The sequence below is a fragment of the Ascaphus truei genome, chromosome 7, assembly GCF_040206685.1.
Source record: "Ascaphus truei isolate aAscTru1 chromosome 7, aAscTru1.hap1, whole genome shotgun sequence".
Classification (NCBI taxonomy): Eukaryota; Metazoa; Chordata; class Amphibia; order Anura; family Ascaphidae; genus Ascaphus; species Ascaphus truei.
The window spans coordinates 22451367-22464084 of NC_134489.1; the positions used below are offsets into that span (position 1 = coordinate 22451367).

Below are 12718 nucleotides of genomic sequence, written 5' to 3' on the forward strand. Positions count from 1 at the left end.
CTTTCCTCATGGTTTGGGCATAAGTGGCTCAGGCAGGGATTGAAGTCGCGAGCTTGTGCTAAGGACCAGTACTGGGTGGTCCATGTCAGTATCGCATGATCTCGCAGCATGGCACAGTGGCACTCACCCCGCTGTATCTCCCCAGTCGCACCACAGCCTCTGGCCCAGCTCCTCCATCTCCATGTCGAACTTGAGCAGACAGAAGTCGTTCAGGAGCTGAGCGTACACGGTCTCATCGCAGCCTGCGACCGCCATCAGGGGAGGGGCTGAAATACAAGAGCAGGGTGGGGTTACATACTTCCAGGCCCTGCCGCTCAATGGTTAAAGCAGCAAAACATGTGAAATCTTATCTATATGGTTTTTTTTTAATCAGTTCGTAGTTTTAGATAATAGTGACTTTTTTCCTTTTAGTTTTTTTGTTGTTGTTTTTATTCAAATCTTATTGCCATTTTTAATGAGTTTTAAAGCATCCTGTGATTTCTATAGCAGGATTTAGCCCACCTCCCCAGCAGTGCAAGACCTTTGCAACACTTTCCTGTTTGGGATAAATTTTTGCAAATGTTCCCAGCAGTTTGAGCTGCAAACTGTAACAATAGATAATGTTACCTTAGTAAGATAAGGATACATTGTAGCTGCTGAGTTACACTGACAGGAGCAGCCATTATGTTAGGCCCACAATCAGGATTTTGACCGATTTACAGTATAACAGGAGCGCCAAACGCTGGCCAGTTTAAGTAAGAATGTAGAATTATACATTGTCACAGGCTTTACATATAAAAATAAGACAAATCAAAAAGTTGGAAAGTAGTATTGCTGCTAAAGATCAAGTTCTTCCGCAAACTGGAGCAGCTGAAAGACTGATAACATTGTTATATATATATATATATATATATATATATATATATATATATATATATATATATATATCACAATTATTAAAGTTATGGTGGGTATATATATATATATATAAGTATACATTACCGCATAGCAGCAAAAAGGAGACAGCACTCAGGTGAATGAAAATTAATGTATTAAATACAGCACATGGAGTTATGTGCTGTATTTAATACATTCATTTTCATTCACCTGAGTGCTGTCTCCTTTTTGCTGCTATGCGGTAATGTATACTTTTATTATTTATATGGGACATGCACCTATTCATTATTGAATTTCTATTGGAGTGCCAGTGATTTTTTTATCATATACATATACATATACATATATATATATATATATATATATATATATATATATATATATATATATATATATATTAATATAATTAGGCGCTGAATCATTCTCTGTGTTATTATATATATATATATATATATATATATATATATATATATATATATATAAAACAACACAGAAAATGTTTCAGCGCCTAATTATATTAATTATATAGCATATATAAAAGCTCTACAGTGAACCCAAGGTAATAACAATATGTTTAGGTACACCTGTGAAGGATATGGCCCTAGGATCAATAAAGTATAATAACAATCACCTATAGTTCAATGGGTACAATGACCTAAATAATAGTAGTGATAACTCTGCCAATAAACATGTACTAATCTAAAACAATATAAACTAAATCATATAAATAAACAGTTCCAATAAGGAAAAGTATAAAAATCAATAACAATTGTAAAAAATTGTAAAAAAAAAACAAAAAAACAGTCCCCCGGAGTCTTTGCAGCCTGGACACAGGAATCACCAATTCCTTGTTTCTGTATATGTGTGTGTGTGTGTGTGTGTGTGTGTGTATATGTATGTATATATATATGTATATATATATATATATATATATATATATATACACTGACTTGTCGCTCAGCAGAGGTAGATAGCTATAAATCATACAGATTATAAATACATTATATAGTTACATTACAGATTAGTGCCAGATATAGATAATCAGATAGATATTTAGATATTATAGACAACTAAATTATATAGCTTAATGATTACTATTTGATGAATAGATAATAGGAATACATATAACAATTGATTGTTGATCAATACTTTCACTCTCTGTGTGTGTCTTCGTATCTGGGCTGAATTAAACATGAGCAGTAACCGTCCAGTCTCTGAGCTCAGAGCACCTGAATATTTGATGTGTGAGCAGGGACTTTCTCGGACCATTCATTATTAATAGAGGTTTAAGGACAGAGTGATCCTCTGGAGCAAACTGAATCAGGAGGGATCTGAGCGGGACAGGGAATGCCAAGAGACCCCCTCGCAAGCGAGACCCTCTGTCCTGTCTGCCTGCACTATACAACTTCAATGTCAAATGCTTGTGGAACGGTTTCAATATGAATCTGGGAAGGGGTAAAAAAAATAATCCCTCCCCCTTATAAATCAACATGCATCACTTTGCAGTAACACAGAATCCATGCACAATGCCAGTGCCCCAAACATCCTTCTCTTAGGGACCATTTGGTACACTGATGCTTGCCAGATCTGCCACACTGAATTAGTGAATAACCATACCGTACATGCTGGCCTTGAACCTTTTTTGGTCTGTGTAATCTAATCTGGCACAGATAGAGGATCGCACGGTGTTAGCCCGTAGAGTAGACAGAAGCAATTCCATTAATGGCTGACTGATAGTTAAAAAAGAGTGCAAGCTTCCAGGACCACTTAGTTTGTGCTCATGCAATTTTAAGACTGGATTTAATCATATGTATACAGAAGTGGCAGATGGTATTACCCCATAAAATGCAAAACAATTCACAAAATAACATGTTAAAGCTACAGATCAAGCAATATCCTACATGTGTTTTTTTTTAAATAAATAAGTTCTGTACTATGAGAAAATAATAATAATAAAAAACTACTTCTGGATTACAAGCATTTTTGTTTCTATAGCAACCTTTTACAAAGTCACATCCTCTTCCTCTTCTGAAACAGGCTCAGGCACACCCCTTTTTGAGCCCTGCCCTCTCTCTACCAGTGCACCAATTGCATCTAGTGACTGCCTGGTCACATGATCTTCTCCACTGAACTTTGCATCTTTGGTCCTCTTCTGCTGCACTGACAGCCATTTAGTGAACCCTCAAGCTGAATCTTCGCCGCTCGATCACAGGAGAACGGATTAACGGGCAATTTAGCTAATTACTCATCATTGTGTGGATTGTATTGAAGCACATATCAAAATGTGAGAAAAAAATACAATTTAAAAAAAGAAACCGGCAGCTTGAACTGCTGCTTTAAATAACAATGTGTTGTTTCCTTACCCAGCCTTAATGCAACATTGCCGGGAGCGGAAACATGTACAGATGTGATGAATAAGTAACGTGGCAATTCATAAGAGGGCATGTAAGTGGGTCAGGAATAATAGGCGCGAGGCACCTGGGCTGCGGCAGAGAGCAGCGCGGTTGCATGTAACTAAAGATACGATGGTACAATGTATGTTCATAACATTATGATGCAGCCACCTCCACTCTAATTCCTCGCCCACAGCCACCTCCACTCTAATTCCTCCCCCGCAGCCACCTCCACTCTAATTCCTCGCCCGCAGCCACCTCCACTCTAATTCCTCGCCCACAGCCACCTCCACTCTAATTCCTCGCCCGCAGCTACCTCCACTCTAATTCCTCGCCCACAGCCACCTCCACTCTAATTCCTCGCCCGCAGCCACCTCCACTCTAATTCCTCGCCCGCAGCCACCTCCACTCTAATTCCTCGCCCGCAGCCACCTCCACTCTAATTCCTCGCCCGCAGCCACCTCCACTCTAATTCCTCGCCCGCAGCCACCTCCACTCTAATTCCTCGCCCGCAGCCACCTCCACTCTAATTCCTCGCCCGCAGCCACCTCCACTCTAATTCCTCGCCCGCAGCCACCTCCACTCTAATTCCTCGCCCGCAGCCACCTCCACTCTAATTCCTCGCCCGCAGCCACCTCCACTCTAATTCCTCGCCCGCAGCCACCTCCACTCTAATTCCTCGCCCGCAGCCACCTCCACTCTAATTCCTCGCCCGCAGCCACATCCACTCTAATTCCTCGCCCGCAGCCACCTCCACTCTAATTCCTCGCCCGCAGCCACCTCCACTCTAATTCCTCCCCCGCAGCCACCTCCACTCTAATTCCTCGCCCGCAGCCACATCCACTCTAATTCCTCCCCCGCAGCCACCTCCACTCTAATTCCTCCCCCGCAGCCACGTCCACTCTAATTCCTCCCCCGCAGCCACCTCCACTCTAATTCCTCCCCCGCAGCCACCTCCACTCTAATTCCTCACCCGCAGCCACCTCCACTCTAATTCCTCGCCCGCAGCCACCTCCACTCTAATTCCTCGCCCGCAGCCACCTCCACTCTAATTCCTCGCCCGCAGCCACCTCCACTCTAATTCCTCGCCCGCAGCCACCTCCACTCTAATTCCTCGCCCACAGCCACCTCCACTCTAATTCCTCGCCCGCAGCCACGTCCACTCTAATTCCTCCCCCGCAGCCACGTCCACTCTAATTCCTCCCCCGCAGCCACGTCCACTCTAATTCTTCGCCCGCAGCCACCTCCACTCTAATTCCTCGCCCGCAGCCACCTCCACTCTAATTCCTCGCCCGCAGCCACCTCCACCCTAATTCCTCCCCCGCAGCCACCTCCACTCTAATTCCTCCCCCGCAGCCACCTCCACTCTAATTCCTCGCCCGCAGCCACGTCCACTCTAATTCCTCCCCCGCAGCCACGTCCACTCTAATTCCTCGCCCGCAGCCACCTCCACTCTAATTCCTCGCCCGCAGCCACCTCCACTCTAATTCCTCGCCCGCAGCCACCTCCACCCTAATTCCTCCCCCGCAGCCACCTCCACTCTAATTCCTCGCCCGCAGCCACCTCCACTCTAATTCCTCCCCCGCAGCCACGTCCACTCTAATTCCTCGCCCGCAGCCACCTCCACTCTAATTCCTCGCCCGCAGCCACCTCCACTCTAATTCCTCGCCCGCAGCCACCTCCACTCTAATTCCTCGCCCGCAGCCACCTCCACTCTAATTCCTCGCCCGCAGCCACCTCCACTCTAATTCCTCGCCCGCAGCCACCTCCACTCTAATTCCTCGCCCGCAGCCACCTCCACTCTAATTCCTCGCCCGCAGCCACGTCCACTCTAATTCCTCGCCCGCAGCCACCTCCACTCTAATTCCTCGCCCGCAGCCACCTCCACTCTAATTCCTCGCCCGCAGCCACCTCCACTCTAATTCCTCGCCCGCAGCCACGTCCACTCTAATTCCTCCCCCGCAGCTACCTCCACTCTAATTCCTCGCCCGCAGCCACCTCCACTCTAATTCCTCGCCCGCAGCCACCTCCACCCTAATTCCTCGCCCGCAGCCACCTCCACTCTAATTCCTCGCCCGCAGCCACCTCCACTCTAATTCCTCGCCCGCAGCCACCTCCACCCTAATTCCTCGCCCGCAGCCACCTCCACTCTAATTCCTCCCCCGCAGCCACCTCCACTCTAATTCCTCGCCCACAGCCACCTCCACTCTAATTCCTCGCCCGCAGCCACCTCCACTCTAATTCCTCGCCCGTTTACAGTTCATGTGGGGTAACTGTTTGTAAAAGAAGCTGTGTGCGTTACAGCTGCGCAGTCATACTTGATTGGGGTTTATAACGCAGGCGAACATCACCAGCATTTCTCCCTGCGAGGCGGTGCCCTGTGGCAAGCATGGTGACGTGTTTGCACCACGAGAAAGGAGAGGCGTCGAGCGGGTGGCAATAAATAGTGATACCGTGCGTCCCATTCAAAACCTAATCTCCGCATTTAGATAACACCGAGGACAAGATGTTGGAGAAAGTTATATACAATATCTCTGCGTGAAAGAGAAATAAAAAGCAGACGGGGAGAGGCCCCTTAAAATAAATCCATTTGACTTTAAATAGAAAGTGGAACCGTTAGTCTGTCATTAAAAAGCCTCGGTGCTCTGGGACTGTAAATGGTTAAATAGCGGTATCCCGACCCGCCTGGCACTATCGCACTTCCACCAGTGAGCTCATGAAATACCATCTTTCTTTAAGACGCTTCTCCAGAGATCTGATGAGAAAATGCATCTTTTTAACCTGAGGCGTCATTAACCCCCTTCCACACTGAAGGAGCGCTCTCCAAGCATAAGCGCGCTCAGCGCCAGCGGGGACTTAGCCTTAGTTTTTGCCATTATTTGAGGGGTTGCATGAAAGGGCCATTTTTTTCTGTTGTTGATGAGAAGTACTAACGGTTCTCTTTTCTGTCTCCTGATTGCACGTGTTTTCCTGTTTATTTTTTTTCCTGTTTATTCTGTTTATTCTCAATGGGGAGTACGCCAATAATAAAAACCGAATGTTTGTAATGGAGCTGCGACTTCATTTGTGATTGTACTGTAGTAAGCCAAGTGGCTGCAGCGCATTTGCAGCCCCAGTTTGCAGCACAGAACTGTGGCTGAGCAATTTCATGCCCAAAGGGATATTCTTTTTGGAACTCCGCTGTCACTGCTTGTGTTACCGGGGGACGGCACAGCACACAGTCATAGGAGTCATACACAATACACAGGACGAAGCATTGCGGGCCTGTCTGCCAGTAAAAGGTTAACTACCAAGATATTTTTTAATTGTTTAATCTAGTAAATCAAAGGCTACCTGGACTGAACATTATATGTGTATATGGAGGGACTGGCAGTGTGTGTATAAAGGTGTAAGGGTGGGGTAATTGGTACTAACCAGGCAGAGCTGAATCTGGTATCGGAACACATATAGGATTTAGCATGGGGACCTGCTTTGTACCCGTTCTGTGTATAAATAGAGGGGTTGGCACATTTTGTGAGGTCATTTACATTGTCCCTGCCTATGCTCCACCTATTTTGTGTATTTCAGGCGTGTGTGTCTCCTCCATATTGTGCCTGCTCTGTGTGTAGATGCAGTGTTTGGTAGAGCAGTGTGTGGGTGTGTTTGAACGTGGGTGTGTACCTGTCCTGTTTATATATATATATATATATATATATATATATATATATATATATATATATATATATATATATATATATATATATATATACACACACACACATATATACAGCGAGTACGAGGAGTGAGTGTTTGTGCATGTAACCCCCTCCTAAATGGTTACTAACAATATTAGTGTATGCTGGGCCCCACCCTGGTTGCTTTAGGGATCCATATGTCACGCAGTGATATTTAAGGAGCAGGGACTGTTCTGGAAGGTCAGGTTCCTGGAGGTCCACAGGAGCGGAGCCTCGGGGAGTGTAGATGGGTATGTTAATAAGGTTATCACAAAGACCGGGTCCCCCTGTTTGTTATTTTGCAGATAGGACCAGTACCCCTTAAGTGAGGAGCCCCTAAAGGTGGAAAAAGAGTCCTGAACAGTTCATTAAAAGGAATACGGCACGCCATCGAGGGTCTCAGGAGAGAGAGCCCCCGGGCTGTAACCGCAGATCAGGGCTAATGTTCCTCATCAGTCTGTGTGGAAGTGGCAGTTCCCAAATACAGACAGCAAGGTATTGGGTCAAGCACAATGAGATGTATCAGGATTTCCCGTATGCGCCCCGAATAGTCGAATCGCTACTTAAAGGGTTCCGGAGAGACAAGGGGGGCCCGGTCCCACAACTACCCACGCAATGAAGTCAGAGTACCTCCATCTAAATGTTAAGTGTGGGCACAGACGGAAGAGACGTATTCATCTATGTCTTTGTATAAAACTCTGTGCAACGTATCAAGATATATATGAGCGGTCCCTGAGTTTGGGGACACGAATAAATGACACTTGTACTATAAAAGTTCCTGATGACCATTATTTAACAACCTTGCTACCTCAACGCCCAGCCGCCTGAATGCAGAGCGGCCATATACATGTACTGTATGCCTCCCTAGGAAGCCGGGCAGTGAGGGCTACATATGTCTCAATATGTGTGTTAATGTGAGTGTGTTTGCACCAGTCCTGTGTATATACAGAGAGTTTGAGGTGTGTGTGTGTCAGAACCTGTTCTGTGTGTACTGTACACTGAGGGCGCAGTGCGTGAGTGTGCCTGTGTTTCCAGTTCTAAATGATACAGTAGGTGTGTTATCATCTCATTTCACGGAGGTGTGAAGTCTGACAGAAGTGGGGAAGCAGCGGTTACTCATACTTTATTACCTGTGAAGTGTAACAATTCTGAAAGTGACCCCGTGCCCAGCCAGAAGTAACACACCATACAGACTATATTGCATAATTGCATATTCTCTGATGAGTCTCTGGGGGTTACCATGGCAAAAAAACTAGCACTGCCGGAGTTCAGTTACCATGGTAACTTCCCCCTACATCTAGCACATCCTGCTGTGCATCAAACTCTAGAACCTGAAGGGTTAATAAGACATTTTAACCCACCCAACGCTGTCATTAAGAGCTTTTCATCCAGCCAAAGTTAAAAAAAACAAAACATTCTGCATCTTGGATTACCACAGAAAACGCGTTTCAGGAGGCGACTGTGATCTCGTGCGACGTCTAGGCTGGTAAAACTGATAACCCCGTCACTGCCAGGTGGACCAGCAACTAATTGCAGAGGAATGCATGCAGAACCCCTTTGCAGCTGAAGGTAAACTTGAGTAATAAGGACTTTTGTCGTAGAATCTGACCGCTGAAGTTGGATAACAGAAATAGATTATTTATTGTAGTTGGGTTTTGGACCTGAACCCCCCTGATTTTACCCTAAGAGTATTCTAGGTGTAACGGTGTTTCCCTTATCCGGTGGAAGATTTGGCCATTACGGATCGTGTGGTGCATGATGTCTGCTGGTAACAGGAGGGCTGAGACGTCCGTCGGTGGTAGTGGGGACACAGGACTTGGTTTCTGGGGTTCATACCCTATGTATTCATTAGCAGTGCTGGGCCTCCATCTGCTGTAGGCTCCAGGGAACTGAAGGTGATCTCCCACAGTAGAACCGACTACCTCTCCCCCCAGTAAGATCACACACCAGGCCGGAGGTATATACAAACAGGAACGGTTTATTGGCTCTCTTTATACAGCACAGTACACGGCAGGTTCTGCCCAATACAGTCACTCTCAGCTAGCATTGAAGGATGGTCCCTAGACCTTCACTACAGGCCAAGGGCACCTGCAGCCGCCCCAGCTCTTCCCTACCTCCCTAGCAGAGGTAGATGTATGGTACAAACTCACTCTCCCCCAGAGGGAAGAGGACCAGGGAAGACCCAATAGTCAGGCTCTTGGCTGTGTCACCTCCCCCTCTCAAGTGGGTAGAGGCACTACTGAATTTGGGGTGGCACTGCCTTAAGTACTGCCAGGAGGAGGGCACCAGGCCTGGCTCATGATTGGTCATGCCCAGGCCTGATGTTACCGCCTCCCGCTGTCACTCAAGTGCAGCTCCTCAGAGGGGGAAAGCCGATATTAACTATTGGCAGCCTGATTGTACCAGGGCTTACTGCCAGGAGGGAAGCAGACTAGTAGCCACAGATGGCATGGTTACATGGGTAAGAAAAGAGACTGTGTTTGTCTGAGAGTTGGCAGGTGTGAACCAGCAAGGGATGGGTTAATATTCCAAGGATACAAGAGACAGGATGGGGGAACCATTACCCAAAAGGCTGCACACTTTCTATTGAGCTGTTATCTGTACAAATGACCTTGCCAGAGCTGAAACAACTGCTAACTCAGGACAAATATACTCCTCCCTCACACTCACATACATAGGGGGCCCAGGGAAAGGAGAAACGTTCTGTTTGGGAAGTTGCAGAAGTATTATAGGAGATAAGAAGATGGAGTGGTAGAGCAGAATGAGATAAGTTTTGTGCCCTGAATACGATTCCCTTGTCTGGACGAGGGGAGAGCGCTCTTGATTATTTTATCCTGCGCACAAAGGATGAAACTTGCTATTTTACTTGTACTCATTCTGTGATCATAACAAACGCTTTCCACTCTGGAAAAATACTGCCATGTCACACTCTGGGGGGGGGGGGGGGGGTGTAGAGAAACTGATATATATATATATATAGATAGATAGATAGATAGATAGATAGATAGATAGATAGATATGGTGTTTCCACTGACATGCATGTCCTTTTCCATAATCCCTTATTTCCCAGAATCCCTTGCTGCAGTGGGAACACTGTATGCTAGGTGATAATGGTGAAAGGCAGGGTAGCAGACCTGTCTAAGACATGTGAATATTCTTTATCGGCTATATGCTAACGGTGGAGTTTTTTTGTCAAAACATTGAGGAATACATTTCACCTTTGGATCTTGGAGTGCCTGTCCTGTTTTCTCATATCAGATGTGCTGCCTTGCTGACACCTGGACCCTATTACCACCTTTATCTACACATATGTGAGTGCCTTATATTCTGGACTTATTTATATCTTGCACCAGTATTACAGTTTTGATACATAGGACTGAGCAGTTCAAACCATGTGACTCTGGAGAAGTGACTTGACCAGGTAAGGGTCACCAGTGGCTGGGTTATACGTGCTGGCTGCACTATATACAATGAACAACGTTACAAATGTGCAATAGCTTTCCCTCCCTGCCACTATCCACCAAACTTCTTCTCTCCCCATCTTCAATACCCGTTGGAAAGATCAACCTCCAATACTCACAGGATGTCACCTTTTACCCATGAACCTATGCACTAACACAGGGGTGCGAACCTGGGGGGTGCAAGATATTTTAAGGGGGGCGCAGAGGACCGTGGGAATTGTGGCAGAGGAAGTAGGCGGCAGAAGAGGATGGAGGGCGGCAGAGGAGTTTGACAGCGGGAGCGCAGCAGGGTGACAGAGAAGGACAGCCGGGGAGGAACGCGCCCAAACGGAACGACTCGGAAGTCTTCACTGACTTCCGGTGTCTGCCGCTGCTACAGCGCATTCATCCCCGGCCGTCCTCTGCCACCTCCTGCTTCGCTCCTGTCTTCCAACAACTCTGCCACTCTCTTCTCCCGCTGACGTCCTCCTCTGCCACTGCCCTACTCCCCTCCTGTGGTCCTCCTCTCACACGGTCCTCCTCCACCGAAGCCAGGTAGGCATTGCTGAGGCGGTGAAAGGAAAAGGAGCAGGACGGGGTGAGAAGAGGAGGAAGGAAGGGGTGAGATGAGGGGTGGGAGGAGAGGGGTGAGAGGAGGTGATGGGATGATAGGGTAAGGGGAGGAGTGGGGATGAGATAAGATGAGGGGGTGGGAGAGAGGATGAGGAGGGAGGCTGAGGGAGAGAGAGATGAGGAGGGGGTGAGGAGAAGATGACGAGGAGGGCCGAGAGTGAGGATGAGGAGGGGGATGAGAGAGAAAAAATTGCAATCAGTATTATCTTATACTCATATGTTTGGCTGTTTTAAAAATGTTGAAAGATGCCAGTATTTGTACTGTATTCACATTTATATTGTTCCGCATTACGATAACGTATTTTTTCATGTTTCGGCGTTAACACTATGCTCATCCCATCACTAACATATATTCCCTCTGTGTCTGCAGGCACTCGTCACACCCCTTACACTGTAAGCTCTCGAGCTGCAGCATCTCCCAAATGTTTACCCTTTTATTACACTTTTCCCAGTTTTGTTTCCTCCGCTGTATTAAGTCTTATTCACTGTCTGTGGAAATCGCTCCGTTCCCGACTGGTATATGAATAAAAGTGTTACATACTGTACGTACATCTACAGAACATAACTCATATTAACTCCGTCCATGGCTGATGTCAGCAATTAATTGGATCAAGACACCAGGAAATGATACAGTGGGCAGTACACGATCAGTTTATGTCATTCTCTCAGTTATACAATAACTCCCCCAGCGTCTTTCCATCAACACTAGAAAGAAGGTCAGAGCTGTGTAATCTCCGGTTACAGCACCAGCAACTGTATATATAGATATATGTTACATGCATATTGAGATTGATTGATATATATATGTGTGTATATATATATATATTTATATATATATATATATATATATATATATATATATATATATACATATATATGTGTGTATATATATATATATATATATATATGTGTGTGTGTATATATATATATATATATATAGTTAGTTGCTATATTTAGACAATACATATTGTTTTTATTGTGTGTTTATAAGGTGCCAATGTATTGCACAATGCAATAAAGTGGAAGAAACTAATCCAATAACAATATCATGGGTAAGATGTCAGATTGACACAAACTGGTACAATATGCAGAGTCCTTGCCCGCTAAGAGTTTACAATCCGCTGAGATCCAGCGTCATCTGCCATGGACTTGAGTTACCGTTAACCTGGGATAACAGTGCGTTAACGCCAGGATTGTGAGGCGGCTCGAAATAATTTTTCAACAGAAGTTATAAAAAAAATTAAAAAAGAGAGAGAGAGATTTCTCTGATCTTCCAGATCTATTGCAGGGTCAAAGTTTCTTTAACCCATTCAGAGCTAGAGGCTCTGGGGCTCCCCCCAGGAAAAAGCAATCGCCAGGTCATATTAGGAAAAAAACGTTTGCGATGCTATGAACTATGTTTCCAACCACAACCAGGCATACGACTGCTTATTCCTGGGGGGAGCCCGACTGCTTATTCCTGGGGGGAGCCCGACTGCTTATTCCTGGGGGGAGCCCGACTGCTTATTCCTGGGGGGAGCCCGACTGCTTATTCCTGGGGGGAGCCCGACTGCTTATTCCTGGGGGGAGCCCGACTGCTTATTCCTGGGGGGCGCCCAAAGCCTAACCCTTTCTAGGCGGTGCATCAGAGTGCAGTTTAGGGTTTTCTTTCTAGTTTTCTCTT

General features: G+C 46.0%; 1 protein-coding gene across 2 annotated transcripts in view; it reads right to left on the reverse strand.

Moving 5' to 3' along the window:
* The window catches only part of RAMP1 (receptor activity modifying protein 1), a 37022-nt gene that overhangs the window by 17663 nt on the left and 6641 nt on the right, over positions 1-12718 (reverse strand). For both annotated transcript variants that reach the window (XM_075607274.1, XM_075607273.1), the window contains exon 2: positions 128-266. In XM_075607274.1, the coding sequence (XP_075463389.1) occupies positions 128-255 (128 nt within the window). In that variant the 5' untranslated portion in view covers positions 256-266. The remainder of the gene's footprint in view (positions 1-127; positions 267-12718) is intronic.